At 41.2% G+C, this 21214-nt stretch overlaps 1 protein-coding gene across 15 annotated transcripts in view; it reads left to right on the top strand.

Moving 5' to 3' along the window:
* The first annotated feature begins 610 nt into the window (after positions 1–610).
* The window catches only part of MAPT (microtubule associated protein tau), a 153088-nt gene continuing 132484 nt past the window's right edge, over positions 611–21214 (top strand). For 13 of the 15 annotated variants that reach the window (XR_012481159.1, XM_074260993.1, XM_074260984.1 and 10 more), the window contains exon 1: positions 611–1385. Coding sequence is in view for 12 of the 15 variants with exons in the window: in XM_074260993.1 (XP_074117094.1) it covers positions 830–1385 (556 nt within the window). In the remaining 3 variants the exon portion in view is untranslated. Of the gene's footprint in view, positions 1386–1446; positions 1608–2460; positions 2599–21214 lie in introns of those variants that run through there. The other 2 variants (XM_074260988.1, XM_074260986.1) reach the window with 2 other exon arrangements.

Genomic DNA, 21214 nt, shown 5'->3' with positions numbered 1-21214 from the left:
AAATGGTTTGCAAAACACTTTACAAATAGTATCTCATTTTATCTTCATAGCAATTCTGGGAAGAAAGAATTATTATCCCCATGTTACAGATGACGAAAATGGGGCACGCAGAGGTTACGGGACTTACTTGCCCGAGGCCATTCAGCTAGTAAAAGGTTGAACTCGGCTTCCTTGCTCCCAGTGGTGCTCTCGCCACTGGGCCAGTGAAAAGCCAGAAATGACTATTTGGGAGCAGAAGGAGTTAAGTGGAAGAGTGTGGGATTGACTTCCAGTCAGTGGGCCTGGATTCAAATTCTGATTAAAAAGGAAGCGAGTGGGGGAAAGGAGATCGTGTGTAGAAGGCTTTCTCAGGAGCCACAAAAGAGAGAAGAAATGTGGGCTGCAAGTTGGTAGGGAGGATGGGCATCCTTGGTCCAAGGATGGTTTTTTGAAGCTGGGGAGACGTTGGCATGTTTGTAAATCTGCTGCTTTGTGACCTTATCTCCCTCTGGGCCTGGTTTTCTCATCTGTAAAAAGGAGGGGTGGGGTGGATGCGCCCACCCTGCGGGCCCCCTCAGCGCCAAACCCACGCTACTGTGACCGTGACCGCGGGTGGGTCCGCGCGCGAGCCAGATGCTAAGGCTGCAGAAGGGATGCAGGAGGCACACAGGGGCCCTCTCTTGTCCGTGCTTTTGTGACTCTGGGGGTGTCTGCGTTAAGTCTGGGCTGGCTACCCGCACCGCTCCCCCCTTCCCCTCAGGGAAAAGCCCCCAGGTCCCTCTGACGAGACAAAGGCCCCAGGCTGTCGGGAGAAGGGGGTGTGTATGAGGTGGGAGAGAAGCGTGTGCGCATGCGCTGGGGCGCGAGCGCGCGCCTGTCAGTGCCGGGGAACCCAGGCTCTAGGGTGGGTAAGGGAGGGATTGGGGTTGAAATTCACGGGGTGGGGAGGGGGAAAGAGAGAACCACGGGGGGGAAAGGAAAGAAGACTTGCGGTAGGGGCGACGGAGAGACCGGAGGGCCGCGCTCCCGGTCGCTTGAGGGCTCCCTCTGGCGGCCGGAGGAGAAGACGGCGGCGGGGAAGGGAGGGCGCTTGAGGCGGGGAGTCGCGCTTGCGCTAGCGCTCGCGCTCGCTCTCCGGCTCTCCACTTGCTGCCTACTCTGGGCCTCCGCCCCCGCACTACTGCTGCCGCTGCTGCTGCTGCTGCTGCCGCTGCTGCTGCTGCTGCTGAGTTACTCCGTTCGCGGGGAGGCGCCGTGGTCGCGCACTCTGATCCTCGGCTGCGCGCGCCCGCTTTCGCCCACCACCACCCACCTCCGCCCACCATCCACCGCCACCCATCACCGCCGCATCCGCCACCGCCACCACCTTTTCCGCGCTCCGCACTCACCTCGCACCGGCCGAGCAGGTAAGTGCAGGGGCTTCGGGAAACTGTTTTGCTCCGCTCCCCACCCCCCAGCCCCATCTGTGCACCAGCCTGAAACCGACTGTCTTTGGCTGGAGAGCTGGGCTCCCGGCGAGCAAAGAGGGATGTCTTCTAACTAGCCTCCTGACACGCGCCCAGCCCTGTTGACTGCAGACGCTAGGGGGGAGGATGGCAGGATTTCACTGGAGACTCATAAAGGGAAGCGTATGTGGGGGAAAGAAAAAGGGGCTAAGCATAAAAGCTTTTTTCCTAACCTGGGGAGAGGTGTTGAATGCACAGGGTGGGGCGCCGGCTGCAATGACCTCGGAGGAAAAAAGGGAGGGGGCTTTGCGAGGGGGCTTTGCTATTCCCATCCTCCATACTACTTGCCGCAGTAGAACGAGGGGCATCTTTTCCAATTCCAGCGACGAGGAGGGGGTGGGGTCCAGGGGAGGAGGATGAGGGAGAAGAAATCTCCAGTCTCCCAGAAACCTGCATCCCGTTTGCATTCAGCCCTCGGAAGGGCGTGGGGTGGATTTTCGACAAAATGCCTCCCAACCCTAAGTCTCCTTTGGCTGCACAAGTGTGCTTCAGGTGGAAAGCTTACTAGGGTCCCCACCCCCCACCCGGCTTTCTTTCCCAGAATTCAGGAGACATGTTGGCTATGATAGAGTGAATTCGCTTAATTGGGAGGGATGGGTGAATGGATGGATGGATGGATGGATGGATGGATGGATGGATGGATGGATGGATGGATGGATGGCAAGTTTTATCTTTAATTCCTGCTCTTCTTGTTCCCAAAACTAAACATCGAAAAACATGAATTTTGAAATTGACTTTTCTTGAGGGGGAGCAAATTTTTTTTCTATTTCGCTCTCCCACCCCAAAAAAAAAAAAAAAATCAGGACGTGTGTGTGTGTGTGTGTGTGTGTGTGTGTGTGTGTGTGTGTGTGTGTCCTGCATCGCGGCTGCGTCCCCGCCTTGGTCACTTGGAAAATCGAGCTGCTTTTTTTTTTTTTTTTTTTTTTTTTTTAACAAACGTCAGTTGCCGCACTAGGGGCTGCAAGGTGCATTCTGAAAGGGTGGATTTCTTTCTTTTCCTTTCTCGGGTTCTCGCTCCTTGCTTAGTCGCGGCGGGTAGCGCTGTCGGTTCTGGAGCCGGCCCTTCGCCGGGGCCGTGATGGCGGTAAGGGCTTGCCTCTGGATGCTGCAGTAGGTGTGTATCTGGAGTGAGTGTGTGAAAGAGGGAGGGGGAAAGGAGAGGGGAGGGAGGGATGGGCTTTCCACCCCTCCTCTCCTCTCCTTTTCAAATGGCTGGTGCCATATTTTGCAGTCTGACATGTCCTTATAATGATCCTGTTGGCATATTCTCTGTAGGGAACAGGGCGGCATGTGGAGATATAGTTAAAAGCGAGAAGGGGCGGAATCTACTAGGAAATCTTTACATTTTGCAACCGCAGGAGAGACGGCCGTAGGGAGCGGTTCTCAGAGGTTGCGCCGCTTTGTGTCTCGCTGTGAAGCGTTTCGTGTTTCCCCGCTATGGTTGTAAAATCTCGTTGGATTGCGAAGGGTGGTGTCTCCCACCACCCCCAAGACTGTCGCTCTAGAATCAGCAGGCTTTTGTTGAATTGATTCCGCCCCCCCCCCCCCTTAATAGCCGAGGAAGCAATGTGACAGCAGCGATGGCAGGGATTACAATAGGCGCTTCTCTTCGCTGTTTCCGGGGCTTTCTGAGAACGTGTCCCCAAATTCCCCGGAGAGGGCTTTCTTTTCCCACCGTGTATGGGAACGGCGAAGGCTTTCCATCACCGCAAACCTCTGCTGTCAGCCGCGCGCAGCCCGGGACTACGCCCCTTTTAGGAGCGGGCACGCGCAGATGCCAACCTGGACCACCCAGGCTGGCCCAGGGGAGGGTCACAGGTGCTCCCTCGTCCGCGGGGGCGCTGCTTAGGATTTGAGAAGATGACTAAAAACACATCCCCCAAGCCCATCCCTCTGACTTGAGGGAGTTGCCTCTCTGCGCCGTTCCTTCCGTGCCAGGAGCTCCCATACCCGCACGCGCCCTGGCGCAGAGTCCCGCTGGTTCGTTCCTGGGCCGGGGCACTATCCCGTGGCCACCACCCCTCGCGGCGCGCGCGCGCGTGTACACATCCACGTGCGCGCGCTCTTACACACACCCTCTGCATATTAATCCACGCCAGACTAAAGGTCCTGCTCTTCTTACCGGGCAGACCATGTGAGGAGCGGCAGGTTTGCGCGCTGCGCAGAAGGGCGCCTACATGTTATGTAATGTAGAGTGTCCTCGTCCCGGCGCCCTTGGGCGAGAAGGCCTGAGGGCCGAGGGGAAAAGGCGGCTGGCCTTCGGCTGAAAGCGGTTCAGGGCAAGGAGGGATTGATGGTAAACGCGAGAAGATTCAGGAGCAGGGACCCCAGACGCTAGGGTCTATTTGTGTAGGGATAGACTTACAGGGAGCGAAGGAGGCCTCCCTCCAGGCTTCGCTGGAGATCCGGAGCCTGCTCCCGTGGGGAGGCGCCCACCAAGGAGGCCCGGTGGTGTCTTCTGCTCACCACGGGCGTGGAAACCGCCGCATTGAGGGACAGATTCTGGACGGACCGTTACAATACGTTAATTGGCAACAAGCATTTATTTTTAGAAAGTTTCTGTCTCCCCCCTCCCCCCACTCTCCCAGGAGAACTAGTGAGGAGGTCAAGACCGCTTGCAGCCTTGTGACATGAAAGTGGGTGGGGTGACATGGGGAAACAGCCACCGGGGGGAGCAGTACCAACACGGCCGCTCCAGCAGCAGCTCTTTCTAGATAATTCTCTTTTCGGGAAGGAAATTCACAAAGAATAAACACTGTGTAAGGAAGGGGTTTGGTGAGATAGGGAATAGGAGGGAGTGCGGTCTGGTGTATTACACATGCTTTTTAGATGGATCTGAACATTCGTTCTTGAAATAACTTAGCCCTGCATCTCCTGCGCAAGCTAAAGACAGAGGGGAAGGAGGCGAGGGAGGGAACGGAGGGCTGTGAGTGTTTCCCACCTCACCCAACCCCACTTCCAGTCTGCGACGAGGGGAAACAGTCATTTCCCAGAGCGTTTCTCCAGAAGAATGAGGGCTATTCTGCTCACGCCAGCCAGAGGTTCTCGCAGGGAAGAGGGGCTGCTGTCGTTCTGACGGGCTGCTGTCACCAAGTGAATTGTTCTCAGCTTCTACTGTTTGAAGAATAGAAGGGAGGAAAGGGGCTAAAACCTTTAGTTCTCCAAACCCTAAATCAAAGCACGGGCTGCACTGCTAACGTGCTACTGAAATCTCTCTCCAAATGTTTGAGTGTTGACTGCCTGTAGAAGAATGATTTGGGATGTTCTTTTAAAATGTGACTTTAAAAAACTATGACTTTAAAACTCTGAACTTTGCTGAAGGACAAGTAATGGATTGTATTGCGTTTCGTTTCCCAATCACAGGGTGCTTGCTATGTAATTTTGAGCTTTGGACTTCAAATGGCTGATTTTTTTTTTTCACCAAATGTAACGGATAATGGAATAATCAGTATTGTTTCATCTTTAAGGCAAGCCTGAGATATATTAGACTGAAACAACTGTATTGTGGCTGCCGATCAGGGTCAGAGGACCTCCATAGGGCCTTAAGATGACAAGCTATTAGGTAGAATTTCCAAGAACGTTAATGTACCTCTTTTCCTTCTCGTCCCCAGAAAAACTGAAAAAATGCAAGGTACCCAGCCTACTAGGCTGATTCCCAATTGTTCTCTTAGGTCCTTCAACCTTGCAATGACAGTTCAGCTTTTTTGCAAAGAAACTGCTGCCCTAGTGTAATGTTCATTTCTAGAATTAACTGTGAGTGACACTCAAATTAGTGAATGTTATATGTTTCAGCTAAATGACATCTATGGTAGAAATAACTTTTTAGAAAAAACAGGTAGTTTAGGAAAGATTTTGGTGAGGAGAAATAATTGTTTTTATAGTCCTAGGATTTCATTTAATGTCTTATATCTTTAAATTTCAATGCTGCTTATACAGGGTTTCGAGTTAAGCTTTCCCAGATGTATTTACTCTTATCTTTTCTTGTCCACATCTCTTGAATTTCTACCTTTCTTTGTTCCCCCCTTCATTTGTAGTAACAGTTCTCATGCAACTAGCTATTCATTTTCCTATAGGTTAGTTTCATGCATCCATTAAATGCATTTCTAATTTACCGTCAGCCTATTCCCATGGGAGGAGAAGGAGGAGGCAACAGTTTACTATATGTGCTCCTAAATGAATGTCTTTCCTAGTTCTTAAAAAGCTATCAGAACAAATGGAGACTGGAAGGGTGTGGCTTTTAAATAACTTGTATTAAGCATGCCTCTTCTGACAAGGACAAAAGAAACACATTTCAGACAAATTGCAAAAAAGAAAATACATATGTTTTGACTTAAGTTTCAGTTGTTTTGAATCATTAAGAAAAGGTATATATTAGCAGTTTGGGGTTTCTTTTGTTTAAATAAATTGGTATATTAGCTCCCTTCATATCAGATTACATCATCTATTAACTGAGGGAGCTTCTTCACCACATTCCCTCAGCACAAATGTGCTCATCCGGTTTATTATTTTATCTAGCTCTTAATTCACAAGTTGCCAAATAGTCTCGAACAAGTGAATGTAATTGCCCCCCAACTAGAATTTAAGTCCCTCTTCCTCCATGACCAGTGACTTGGAGATAGAATAGGCTCTGGTCTTGTAGCCTCTCAGGAGAGACAGAGGTGGAGAAGTCCTTGTTGGAGTAGGGAATAGGGAAGAGGCAAATTACGGGATGCTTTTAACACAATAAAAGCTCTTTCTATAGAAACATTGTGATACGTTAGCTGGGGTGGAGGAGTGGGGTATGTGTGAAGGGTCCAGTATTATTCAATTGTGTCCAACTTTTTGTGGCCCCATTTTGGGGTTTTCCTGGCAAAGATACCAAAGTGATTTGCCACTTCCTTCTCCTGCTCATTTTACAGATAAGGAAACTGAGGCAAACAGGGTGAAGTGACTTGCTCACGGTCATACAGCTAGTAAGATTTGAACACAGGAAGATGAGTTTTCCTAATTCTATGCCCAACTCTCTATTCACTAGACCACCCACCTACATGTGGGTTATTTTGGTTTTCTGTAGCCTGACCAGAAATCCCAACAGCCACATTTAAAATTATTTCCATAAGAAAATGCATTCCAAATTCAAAACAACTGATTTCAAGTAAAGTTTTGGAACACAATCCATTCCTAAAGCATATATTTTTGACAGAAGTTTCTAATCCCAGACTTGCAATTGAGTAGCATAGTTAAAATCTCAGTTGAAAGAGTCCTTTTGAATTGTCTAGGCTAACCTATAATGTGATGTAGTGTCATAGTTTCCAAAGTGAGGGTAGGGGCTGCCTGAGGGGCCATGGGAAGAACCAGTATGAGGGTAGGAAGATGGATTGCATCCCACCTACCCCACAGTGGCCAAGATTTTCCAGTCTGTCCCCTTCTGAGCCAGATGGCAGCCCCTCAGGGTAGCTTGGGGGTATTCATAGCAGGGGTATTCATAGCAACTACATAGGGCTCATTTAGAAACTCCTTCCTCTCTCACAAAATACCCACCCCTGCGATCCAGATTACTTCATAGTTGCAGAAATACTCATAAGGGGACAAGTTGTACACTCCAGGGCAGTGACCCATTAGAGCCTTGCCTTTTCATTGGGCTCAAGATGAGCAGGCCTAAATGTGTTGAGACCATGAAGATCTCATTACCTTATAGTCCATCCTCATTACAACTGAAACCACTTTCCAGAATTACCAGTGATCTCCTAATTGCCCATCTAAAGGCCTTCTTAACTTTCCTGAAACATGTGACAGTTGGTTACCATCACCTCTCTCCTCTGAGTTTTCATGACATTGGTCTCATTTGATTTTCCTCTTACCAACATACAACCACCCAGTCTCCTTAGTTGGATGATCATACTCTGCTCCCTCCCCATGGGGATCCCCCAAGGCTCTGTTCTGAGAATCTCCTTATTCTCCCAATTGCCAACTTCAGTGGCTTCCACAGGTCTCACTATGCTATAAATGCAAATCGTGATCAGATCTACCTATCAGCCCTCATCTCTCTCCTGAGCTCTGTTCCTGCATCACCAACTTCCTATTGAACATTTCAAACTGGTTATCAGCATCTCAAATTTAACTTATCCCCAAAAAATGAACTCATGAGTTAACCCAGGGGATGAACAACTTGGAGCCAGAGAAGAATGGAGGGTGAAGAGAACATTTCATCTTTTAATATATTTGGCTTCAAAACTGACAATAAGGGACCACCAGTTCAAGATGTCAAGACCAAAAGCTAAAACCAAAACCCTCTTCCAAACTTTCAGCCCCATGTACCAGCATCCTTCCAGGTTCACAACCTCAGTGTGGGGTTTCTCCCATATCTCACCAAGTCTTGTTATTTCTACTTCTTCTTGGATTAGGTTAGCTAGGTGGTTCGTTGGAAATCTGTGTTGTCCTGGGCAAGTCACTTCACTCTCTTTGTCTCAATTTCCTCATCCATAAAATGGGCTGGAAAAAGAAAGGGCAAACCACTCCAGTATCTTTACCAAGAAAACCCCAAATGGGGTCACAAAGAGTCAAAGTGAAAGAACTCAACAACAACCTCTTGAATCTTGCTCATCACCCCTCACTTCATCTATAGAGATAGACTGTTACTGCCTCAAGTCTCTCCCCACTCCAGTTTTATAGCTCCCAAAGTGACTTTTCTGAGATGCAGATGACTTGCCATCTCATCCAGAAAACTCAGGGGAAAAAAAACTAAGAAAACTATTATGACTATTGGTTATGCATAGATAATTCAGGCTTCTTGGTGTTTAATCAGAACATAGGGGTAAGTGCTAGATTTGAATCAAAACACCTGGGCTACCTACTTGTGTGATCTTAAATAAGTCATTCTCTGGCCTCAGTTTTCTCATCTATGTAATAAGAGGGTTGTATTAGATGATTTTTAAGTGTCTATAAAATGGGGTCATAATAACAATTCCCTCAAACATTGTGAGGGTTTAGTGAGATAACATATGTGAGGTACTTTGCAAACCTTAAAGCACCATATAAATGCTAACTGAATCTAATTTACATCCAATAAATCCAATTTACAACAAATTATGTTCTTGGATGACAGAGTAGTCTATGATACAGTTAGAGCCCAACAATTGGGAGTTGCCAAAAGCCATTTATTAGAGACAGTCTAATATCCTCATCTTATGGATTTTATGGATGAGGAAACTAAGACCTGGAGAGGTGATGAGTGGTCCATGGTTACCCCAGTACAATGCCAAAGTTCATAGTTGAGTGCTGGCTTTCTAATTGTCATGTGATCTGTCACCCACCACACTGATTCCTTGCCTTACCTAAATCTAAGTAAGCTTGACAGAAAACCAAACATATAAAAATCACAGCTCACATTTAAATTTTTTTAATATTTTCTCTAGCTTTCACATAAGAACAATTTTTAACATTTGAGTTTAAGTTTTGAGTTCTAAAGTCTATCCTTGGATTAGTAAGCCATCTGGTATAGTTTACACATGGGCAACCACATAAAACATATTTCCATAGTAGTCTTTTTGTGGAAGAAAACTCAACCCCCCCCCAAAAAAAAGAAAGATGGAAAGAAAGTGAAAAAGAATATGCTTTGGTCTATATTCAGTTGCCATAATTTTTTTTCTCTGGAGACAAACAGCATTTTTCATCATGAGTCTTTTGGGATTGTCTTAGTTCATTATTAATTCTGAGAATAGCTAAAGTCATTCACAGTTGTTCATCCCATAATATTGCTGTTACTGTGTACTTTCTGCTTACTTTATTCTGTATCAATTCATATAAGTTTTTCCAGGTTTTTCTGAAATCATCCCACTTATTATTTCTAATAGCAAAATAATATTATATTACAATCACATGCCACAATTTGTTCAGCCATTCCCTAGTTGATGGGACACCCCCTTAATTTCCAATACTTGACTACCACAAAGTAGCTGCTTTAAATATTTTTGTACAAAATAGGTTCTTTTCCACAAGTCACATTTCTAAAACAACACAAGACTTACAAAGGGCTTCCCTCATAATATCCCTAAGATATGTTACATGAGTGTTTTTGTTCCCACTTTTTCGAATAAAGTTACTAGAAAACAATGGTTTGCCATGTCAGAGATGAGTTCTAGGTCAGGTTTCCTGTCTCATTTCACCATGTCCGCTGTCTATCATGTGACTTATCACACTGCTGTCATCTCTATAAACTTGACAGATACCCAAGGTCAGGTATATATTGCCAGACATTCTCATGGGGCCTGAAAGCCTGCAATAGAGCAGCCAACTTGAGAGCGGTCCCTTGGCTCCAGGCTGAATTAGTTAGCTTGGCTCAGCAGCCTTTTTCTCAAGCACCATCTACTCATAGGCAGAGTGAAATTTGCAGAAAATTACCTGACTTTACTTTTCAAAATGGAATTCAGTGCAAAAGTGCAGAGGGTATTTAGTGAAGTCAAATCTCTGTCCTAACCTCTGATGATAGGGTCCTGATGCTTATTCATCAGACTTCTCTTAGGGAAGAGTGTGATCTGTTTCAGGGCTGAGACTTTGAAACTCAGATGTAGTTTCCTAAAAAGCCTTTTAGCTTTCTACACCATCTCCTGTTTCTTGTCACAATTAAGTTGGAAACTGATGAAGCATTCAGCATCCTAATTCTTTCCAGAAGCATTCTTTCTCCTCTTCTCTTAGCTTTTTGCATGTGACACAGAATAGATTTACTATGAGTTATTTTTTAAAGTACTGAGTTGATTTCCTATAATATGATATTCTGATGGCTACTTAATGACTTAATGAGGTGTTAACTTGTGTCCTTGGACCTCATTGATTTGAAATCTATGGTAGTTAACCTCTATCAAATCCAACTACTGAGCTAAAATTTACCTTTGCACAATAAAGACATGATCTGCTTATAGAAATAGCTAATTTCACAGCTGTGTTTAACCTATGTAAGACCAACTATTTTGATGTGCCCTCTTAGCTCCAGTTTTCAGTTCTATATTGGTGATTTTGATAAACTGATTACTGTGTTGAGGTAGGCTTAGACTATGTTCTTGCCCTAGTTTTCTGTGATTCTTAAAGATTTCCTTGGGAATCCTCCCTTCATTTATTGGGCAGGAGCCAAGACAGTTTGGTTGGGCTATCTTAGTAAATATACTACCAAGCATTCTGTATGCCTTCGATAACTGCCTTCCTAAAATAATAATTTTAAGTGATTTTCTACTTAAGGAATATGTTAATTAGCATCTGTTGAAAATTTATTGTAGGAATTCTTAGCCTAGGGGTCCTTGAATTTGTTTTATTTTTAAATTGTTTAATTTTAATTTTTATACTTTAATATTTTCCCTTGTAATCCTTCATATTATATTATAATCCTATATTTTTTATACTATAATCTTATACTAGCAAGCATTCTGTATGCCTTCAATAGCTGTCTTCCTAAAATAATAATTTTAAGTAATTTTCTACTTAAAGAATATGCTAATTAGCATCTGTTGAACATTTATTGTAGGAGTTCTTAGCCTAGGGGTCCTTGAATATGTTTTGGTTTTAATTGTTTTATTTTAATTTTTATTTGTAATCCTATATATTACATTATATTATTATATATTATATAATTATATATATTGTGATCTTATATATCTTATTTTATACATTTAAAAACATTATTCAAAAAAGAGATTTGTAGGTTTTACAGGCTGCCAAGAGGAATCCACAAAATAAAAAAGGTTAAGAATCCCTTACCAGCCAAATGCTCAGTACTAGCCTGAGTATCCCTGTATAGGCTGGAACAAAGGAAGATGGTTAATACAAAAGAAATGGAAACATAGCCCTTGGCTATCTGTAAAGTTAAGAGATTGAAGTAATTTATTCAAATAACTGGCCAAAAGATCAGTCAGGATTTGAATTCAAGGCCTCTATTTCTAAATCCATATTTCAATCAATTAATCATTAAACATTTTTAAGTGCCAGACCCCACAATAGTGCTTCTCTTAGAATTATACACACTTGCATTATTACAATTTTTTAAAAAATAGCTTTCCTAATTGTAATTACTTTCTTTTAATCTAGTTTGTGTAATGGTGCTAAATTAATCTTTGTAAAAGACAACTTTTATGAGGTCATTTCCCTATTCAAGTACTAACAACATAGCCATATTGCATATTACATAAAGTCTAAATTCCTCTATAACTTAACCCTCCCCTTATCTTTCCAACCTTATATTCTTTTCCCCTTATCTCTCCAACCTTATATTCTTTTAGATCTCTTAATAATTCTCATCTAAAATAGACTGATCATTCTGTCCTATTCTCCTAGCCTATAATAAATCTTCCTTTCTAAATTACCTCAATTCTCCAAAGCCCAGCTCAGGTCTCAGTCCTTCTATGAATATCTCTCTAATTGCCTTAGCCCATAATAATTTCTCGCTTATCCCTACTTCTTTTGCCTTATAAACACTAATACAATATTTAATAATTAAGAGAGGCATACTGTCAAGAACAAGGAAAATGTCTTATATTTCCCCTAGTCAGATCACATCCTGGAGTATTATATTCAGTTCTGGGTACAGCATTTTAGGGAAGACATTTATAAGCTGGACAACATCCAGGAGAGAGTGACCAAGATAATAAAATTAAAATAAAATTCATCATATGAATGGATGAATAAATACCAAATGGATCTCTAGGAACTGGAGAAGAAAAGATATGGCAGCACCATGATAGCTGTCTTATAGTATTTGAAAGACAAATAGGTTATTTCTGCTTAGCTACAAAGAGCAAAACAAGAAGAAATGGATGGAAGCTGTAGAGAGGCAAATTTAGACTTAATATAATAAAAGACTTTCTGAAAATCAAAGTTGTCTAATAGTGGAATGAACTGCCTTCATTGAGATTCCTGACACCTGGAAGTCTTTTTGTCAAGTTTTTTGTTTTTGTTTTTGTTTTTTTGGGGGGAGATGCGATAGGAGGGATAGCTATTCAGGTACAGCTTGAAATAGAGGGCCTGATGTATTTTGTGCAGTCTCAGAATTCTGCATCCTAAGAAAATGCTCCATTGTTCCCATATGTGTCCGGGCTTGTTTCCCTAACTATATCACAAAACTATTTGAGAGAAGGGACCATGTTTCATGATTTTTTTTTTCGTTACCTTCTTTTTACAGTATTTGTCAAATAATAAGCTCTCAATACAGATTTTGTATATTTGTATACCAATAGATACTTTATTTTTATTTTCTTGCCTAAACTTGTGATTTCAATAGCACAAGGAATTCCTGGTAAGAAAACTTATTGCAGAGAAAATAGATATTATAATTTTTAAAAAAATGAAGGTCATGTTAAAGCAATCTTATCATTAAAGATTTGTCATTGTTCAGTCATTTTAAAGTTTTGTCCAATCCTTCATGACCCTATTTTCTTGGCTTTCTTGGTGAAGATATTTGAGTGGTCTGCCATTTCATGAATGTGGAAACTAAGGCAAATAGGGTTAAAGTGACTTGACCAGTGTCACACAGCTAGTGTGACTAGCCAGTCACTAGCCAGATTTTAACTCACCCATCACCTCACACACCCTCATTAAGGCTTATTATTCATTAAAGCAGACATTTTATTTGCTTGAAAGTAATCCAACTACATTTCTTTTCATTTAAACTTTTCAACCATTCAGATTGATGTACATTCCCTTCTCCTCAATTTGTCACATTCTCCTGCAAGTTGGAACAAAAACTGTTCTCATTTTCTCATTATTCTGATTTAAAATATGGTCCCTAAAAAAAAGCTACCTGAGTCACTGGGAAAGAACTTCGGAGACTCTGGCTTCCATGAATGGCTCCCATGTCAGATGAGACTTTGGAGAAAGTATTTTTTAAGGTGGAAGTAAGACTCTAAAACAGGCTTATTGTTTCATAGGGCAAGTGTGACAGCAAAGCCAAATTTAGGTTTCGTGATCCATGGGCATTTATAAACTCTAGCAACACGTCCTTCTTTCCTTGTATTCTCAAGAACTTTGAAGAATGTTTAAGCCTAATTCATTGTGGGCAATATTACAAAATATAGGGGGACAGGGTAGCCTACTTGGAAGTGATTTCAGGTCCCTTCTGATTCAAGGAAGATGCTTTGGGTCCTTTCCGGCATGAATTTTAGATGGATTAGTTGTCAGCATTTTTCTTCATTTTAATTCATGTAGATGAAGCCTTAATTTATCCAGTAGAGTCCCCTGTGGCTCCGATCCTTAGCCCCTTGGCTTTCAACACAATCAAATAATGAACGAATGAAAAATCACTGGCCATCGAAGCTCCCTGAGGTCAGGGACAGCATTTGCTTCATTTATTGCACCACTAGTACTTGGCTTATCAGTGATCTTTCATTCGCTCATCATTTGAAAGCCATTCATATATGCACCATTACAGTGTAGTAAGGTACCCAAGAATGAGGGGTGTGAGAATATAGAACACACTTCTAGGTTTAATACACATTATTGATATTTTCTCCATTACTTAAGTCTAGATAATTGACAAAATAATACATTAAATCCTGATTTGTAGTATTTGTCACTACTCAAGGTAAATTATCACACTGAAAATTAGCAATTGGATCTCTATTCTTGGAACTGGTTCCATCATACCTCTGCTAGGAATCATTAATATACAAGTTCTTATTCTGGGATCCATGATGTGGAGAAATTTTAAGGGGTCTGTCAAGTTAAAGGGGGGAAATGGCATCTATATTTCAACACAATTGGTTTCCTTTCTAATCTGCTCAATTTTATTCTGAGAGAATGTCCATAGGTTCCCCTAGACTGCCAATAGAGGTCCATGTGCACACACATACATACATACATACACAGTTAAGAACTCCTTCTCAGGGGAAAATGCCAGCATTTATGAAGAAATAGATTTAACCTTTCCTTGGTAGTTTCAGAAATAAGGAGCAGAAATTGGAATTAGGAAGCACTACTGATTAGATTTTTTAATTCTTGGCTTTAGAGAGACAGGAGTGGACAGGGTCATCTTATCACTCTAGATCTCAGCTTTCTCATCTGTAAAATAGGGTCATAATAGTAATTAATTACTATTAATTAATTAATAACAGGTTCTAAAGAAATAGAGGGATCAGGAAGATTCAGGTTCAAAGCCTGCCTAATTAGTTCTGTCATTATAGCTAAATCCTCTTGGTTCCTCCAGACAATTCTCTAAATCCGTCAGTTTTTGGTGACCAAGTGGTCATTGTGGAGGGAGTTTCCCTGTCAGGACTATCCCCCAAAACAATATACAAGGGTGCTTTTTGTGGCTCAAATAAGGAAATAGATACAAAGTGCAAACTGTAAAGATCTATACAAATACAAGCTGTTTACTGTTACTATAAAGGACCTTGGCACAGAACTAGAGATTTAGAAACTCATTTGATTTGCCATATGCTTAGGATAACTGAGATCCTTTCACAATGGCTTGGACTGTTCTCTCTTTTTTGTCTATCTAATCTATCAGATATCCTGTTAATCTTACTTCCAGTAGATATTTACTTCCAGGAGATAACTGCTAGACCCACCTCTTCCTTCCTTCCTTTTTTTTAAAAAAAAAACATTTTTATTTATTTTATTTTTAATTTATAGAATAAAACAAACATTTCCTTAAAATGGTATAATAAGAACATGGCATATAAAAAACATGTTATAATAAAAACAAAATATAATTGTACATGAAATTGTAAAACTATTATGTACAACCTTTTAAATATATAATAGTTATTATGAACATTTCTTTTTTATTTTTCTTTTTTTGATATTTATTTTTTATTAATTTTTATAATTATAACATTTTCATTGACAGTGCATATGCATAGGTAATTTTTTTACAACATTATCCCTTGTACTCCCTTCTGTTCTGAGTTTTTCCCCTCCTTCCTTCCACCCCCTCCCCTGGATGGCGGGCATTCCCATACATATTAAATATCTTATAGTATATCTTAAGTACAATATATATGTGCAGAACCAAATTTTGTTGTTGTTGTTGCAAAGGAAGGATTGTATTCACAAGGTAAAAATAATCTGGGAAGAGAAACAAAACAAAACAAAACAAAACAAAAAAAAAAAAAAAAACAATGCTCACAGTTTACACTCATTTCCCAGTGTTCCTTTTCTGGGTGTAGCTGATTCTGTCCATCATTGATCAATTGGAATTGGATTAGGTCTTCTCTATGTTGAAGATATCCACTTCCACTAGATACATACTCATACAGTATCATTGTTGAAGTGTATAATGATCTCCTGGTTCTGCTCGTTTCACTCAGCATCAGTTGCTGTAAGTTTCTCCAAACCTCTCTGTATTCCTCCTGTTGGTCATTTCTTACAGAACAATAATATTCCATAACCTTCATATACCATAATTTACCCAACCATTCTCCAATTGATGGATATCCATTCATCTTCCAGTTTCTAGCCACTATGAAAAGGGCTGCCACAAACATTTTGGCACATACAGGTCCCTTTCCCTTCTTTAGTATTTCCTTGGGATATAAGCCCAGTAGTAGCACTGCTGGGTCAAAGGGTATGCACATTTTTATAACTTTTGGGGCATAATTCCAAATTGCTCTCCAGAATGGCTGGATTCTTTCACAACTCCACCAACAATGCATCAGTGTCCCAGTTTTCCCACAGCCCCTCCAACATTCATCGATATTTGTTCCTGTCATCTTAGCCAATCTGACAGGTGTGTAGTGATATCTCAGAGTTGTCTTAATTTGCATTTCTCAGATCAATAGTGATTTGGAACACTCTTTCATATGAGTGGAAATAGTTTTAATTTCATCACCTGAAAATTGTCTGTTCATATCCTTTGATCATTTATCAATTGGAGAATGGCTTGATTTCTTATAAATTAAAGTCAATTCTCTGTATATTTTGGAGATGAGGCCTTTATCAGAACCTTTAACTGTAAAAATGTTTTCCCAATTTGTTACTTCCCTTCTAATCTTGTTTGCATTAGTTTTGTTTGTGCAGAAACTTTTTAATTTGGTGTAATCAAAATTTTCTATTTTGTGATCAATAATGGTCTCTAGTTCTTCTTTGGACATAAACTCCTTCCTCCTCCACAAGTCTGAGAGGTAGACTATCCCATGTTCCTCCAATTTATTTATGATTTCGTTCTTTATGCCTAAATCTTGGACCCATTTTGATCTAATCTTAGTATGTGGTGTTAAATGTGGGTCCTCTTTTTTCTTTTTTCCTTCTGTTTTTTCTTCCCTTTTCTACTTCTCCCCCACCTGCCCTAAAGATAGGTATCACTCTTCACAAATATGTATATATACACATAAATTTATTCCATACATATTTCTATTTATCAGCAGATAGCATCCTCCCTCATGTCTCCTATAGCTAATTTGGTTATTCATAATTCCTTTCTTTTTTCCATAATCATTGTTCTTTATATCACAAAGGTCTCCCAGCAGTTAATTTTCTCCATGTTTTTATCACATTTCTTCCTTGCTTGAGTACTTCCATAACAATTAATTTCCTCCATGGTTTTAATCACGTTTCTTCCTTGCCTAAGAATTTCCATGACTCCAACCTACCTCTCTGTGTCTTGAGCCCCAGCCCACTACTGCCAAGGAAGCTATTGCTGGTGGAGTCTGTCTCCCCACCTCCATTCCCACAACACCAGACTCTTCCCAAGATACTGAAATAGGAGCTGTCCGGCCACCATAACCTTTGCTCAGGTTCTCACTTTTCTCCCTTCCTGCTGTGCTCAGGGCTTTGTGGGGAGTTCAGAAAAAAAAAAAACCATATACCTCTGTTCAAGATCCTCCCCATACAATAAAGTAAAAATAATCATAACTAGCAATTATTTTAGCATGTTGACTCATTCAGTCTGCCAAACATCTCTCGGAGGTGGGTGCTATTGTCATCCCCACATTACAGATGAGGAAATTGAGGCAGACCAAGGTTAAGGGACATATGTTAGTGTCTGAGGTTGAATATGAACCATTTTTCCGACTCCAGGCCTGATGCGCCATTCACTTCACCTCTTAGCTGTCTTGGTATATAACTGAGAGTTTCTTTGAGAGCAGTGGGATTCAGGTGAGATCCCCTTGCAGAACTAACACAGGCAGTGTAAAGTGGCAGAAAAATAAGTAAGCTTCACAAGTTCCTCATCCTCCTTGAACACTATGAGTCCTTCATAATGTTCATTAAGTTGCTAACAAAATAATGAGAGCTGCAGGTGGGAAATGTGTAGGTCATTCATCATGCTGTACGAGGCACAGGGGACCTAATGAGAACACAAAGAGAAAAGCTGATAATAAAGAAGTTGGTGGTTTGGTTCTATCCAACCCTCGGAACTCCCTTAACAGTGAGTCTCCTTGTGGATATCTTCAACATAGAGAAGAGCTAATCCAATTCCAATTGATTAATGATGGACAGAATCAGCTACATCCAGAAAAGGAACACTGGGAAATGAGTGTAAACTGTTATTTTTACCTTCTGAATCCAATTCTTCCTGTGCAACAAGAAATTTGGTTCTACACACACACACACACACACACACACACACACACACACACACACACACACAAAAAACAAACAAACAAACAAACAAACAAAAAACAACAAACAAACAAACAAACAAACAAAAAACAAAACAGTGAGTCTCCTTGGGGAAGGAGGAGATTGCCAAGGGTCCTCAGCAGTCTAAGTCTTAGATGGGAGCTGTATGAGGGACTTTCCTCCCCGTGTCCTGCGGAAGATGAGGGAGCCAAAAGGAGTCCTCTCCTTAGACATGGGCATTTATAAAAAGAGAATTAGCTCATTTGGTGAGATTGTGGGGTAAATGGGGCTGAGGAAAGCTGCAAATGCAGGAGGGGCCCGTTCACCACCAGGTTGCTCTCTATTTTCTCTTCAGACAGACATTTTGCTCACTCGTCTGGCATCAAAGCACAGAGGAGCCAGGGGCTTTCACGCTCTGCTGGGGGAAAAGACTCCTCCTGAGCCAGGTTCATTATCAGCCCGGTGTCCCGGCCATGGTCTGTGAAGCACTGTAGGGGCTGCTCTTTCTTTAGTGGACACCTGTTCGCCCGACCAGGAAAGAACCTGAGCAGTTGGAGTCCTGACACGGACACGGACGGGGCTTGGATCTTAGAGAAGCTGGCTCACCTTGGTTTTCTCATATCTAAAGTGAGGGGAATAGACTAGAACCTAAACCCCTTAGATCATCTGTGAATTCACTTCCATCTCTGATAGTCTTTGAGATCCCTTCACTTCTCTGAAAAGAGTTTCCTCTTCCATAATATAAGAATTATAATATTTTCATTCCTCACCTGCTTGGTTTGTTATATTTGATCATTGATATTTATCGAAATAATTAATAAAAAATTTAGATCAATGCATAATTACATTAGCCATTGTCCACTGTAAAGCATTATACCAACAATAAAGTTTTTATTTTCTATTTATCCTAGACAGGGAAAAAAGGATCTAATGACAGTTTTTAGGTATTGAGAATAAAAATATTCTCTGCTTTCTTCAGAGAACAAGAATTTGGTCTTATTTTATGTTTTTGGGGAAGAGAGGCAAGTGGGGTCCAGTGGCTTGTCCCAGATCACACAGCTGTTAAATCTGAGGCCATATTTAAACTCAGGTCCTCCTGACTTAGGGGCTGATATAATACTCTATTTACTATACCACCTAGCTTTCCCCTTCTTGGTCTTTGTATGGGGGAATTCTGTTGGGTGTGAGAAACACTTGTAAGAACTTTTAAGATGTCTATGTTTTCAAAGGAAGTTTTTAAGAAAGCTTGTAACTGCCTCCCTGGAATGATTTTTTGTGAAAAACAAAAGGTGGGATTGGGGGAGAGGGGGTTAAATGACTTATTTGTTAGAGCATTTGAATAAATGCTCAATAAATGTTTTAATTGGCATCGTGAAGTTGATATTGGATCAGTATCTGTCTAATGCAGTGTGGACATTTGTATGTATATGTATTGATCTAATTCAGTGTGGATATATTTTTCTGTATGAGAATTCACAGACTTGGAGAATATCAAACTGCAAAGGATGGCTTGAGAGCACTTTTGGAAAGAGGGAATGGTCATTAAGAGTTAATATGGAGTCATCAAGCATAGGTCATCATAGACTGACCTAATTTCCTTTTTACATAATGTTCCTAGACTGGTAGGTTAGGAGAATACCATACATAATGTGTCTGTGTAAAAAAAAAAAAAAAAAAAAAAAAAAAAAAAATATATATATATATATATATATATATATATATATATATATATACACACACACATATATATGTATTTACATTTATTCATGTATATGCACATATATTAACACGTATGTGTACATATCAATACGCATTTCTGAAATCCAAGCATATATATGGATTTCAGAAACGAAATCTATATTAAATATATTATTAAATTAACCTTATGAGAAATCTTTAAATAATATTATGAGATATCTGTCAGGAATGTCAGATGTGGGCTGAACTTAGATGAGCACTAAGATATCCTGTGTTTATGTGATCTTAGAAATTATTGAGTAAAATGTTCTCTTTTCATCACTACTACTTCTAGCACTACTACTTCTAACTAATATTTATATAGTACAAAGCACTTTTACAAGTTACTTGATATTCAGTTTGCCTATGAGGTAGAGCCTTTTGTCAACCCATTTTACAGATAAGGAAACTGAAATTGAGAGGTTGTGACTTTCCTAAGGTCACACAGCTAAGAAGTGTCTGAGGCAGGATTTGAATCCAACTCTTCCTCAAATCCTACACTGTCTAGTATGTTATCTAGTTACCTTTTACAAAATCTGCCCTTGTTCTGATGGATCAGCTGGTCAGCCTTAGTCAATTGTTTTGATATATGGCTGAAAAGCTAGCAAAGGAAGGGTGTTCTGAAGCTAATAGCCTTGTAATGACACTATTATCTCAATTTACAATGTTTTATGGCTTGTTATTATTAATGATGGACCAGCTAGATGATGCAATAGAGTGCCAGAAGTTCTTGAGGTCCAATCCGGCCTCAGATACTTACTAGCCTGTGACCCTGGGCAAGCCATTTTACCTTGTTTGCCTGAGTTTCCTCATATGTCAAATGAGGTGGAAAAGGACATGGTAAACTACTTCAGTATCTTTGCAAAAAAAAAGAGAGAGAGAGAGAGAGATTACCAAGAGTTAAATATGACTAAAAATGACTGCCAAAACAAAATTATTGATAATAGGCTGACTTTTACACAGTGCTTTGAAGTTTACAAAACATTCTATGCATTGTCTTATTTGATCCCTCAACAATCCAATGTATATTTTACCTAAGGCATTATTATCCCCGTTTTGTAGATGAGAAAACTGAGGCTCACCAAATGAATTGCCCAGAGTCCTACAGCGCTAGTTAAGTATCAGACATGGAATTTGAACCCAGGCTTCTGCCAGCTTGAAGCTTACCCTCTGCCCTCTGTGTAGAGAATGCATTTACTATCATCTCCATTTCAGGAAGAGGACACACAGTCACAGGGCTCAGAGTCTCCCAGAGAGCCACGCTGCCTCTGCAGGTCTCGTGTCCCCCCAGTTAAGGCTCCCTGTTATTCCATGTGGTCTCTGTGGGTCTCTCTGAAAGCCCAGGATGTCTACAGTGTGTCCATGTCCTCCCCATGTTAAGGAGGCACTTGTAGTAAGGACAACTTCAGATCCCTTCAGGTCTGGACCTTCAGGGTCAGAGGTAGAAATCAGATAGAAATTGGGCCAAGCCAGAA

Source organism: Sminthopsis crassicaudata, chromosome 4 (genome assembly GCF_048593235.1).
Source record: "Sminthopsis crassicaudata isolate SCR6 chromosome 4, ASM4859323v1, whole genome shotgun sequence".
Taxonomy (NCBI): domain Eukaryota; kingdom Metazoa; phylum Chordata; class Mammalia; order Dasyuromorphia; family Dasyuridae; genus Sminthopsis; species Sminthopsis crassicaudata.
This window is presented reverse-complemented; position numbering and strand designations above follow the sequence as displayed.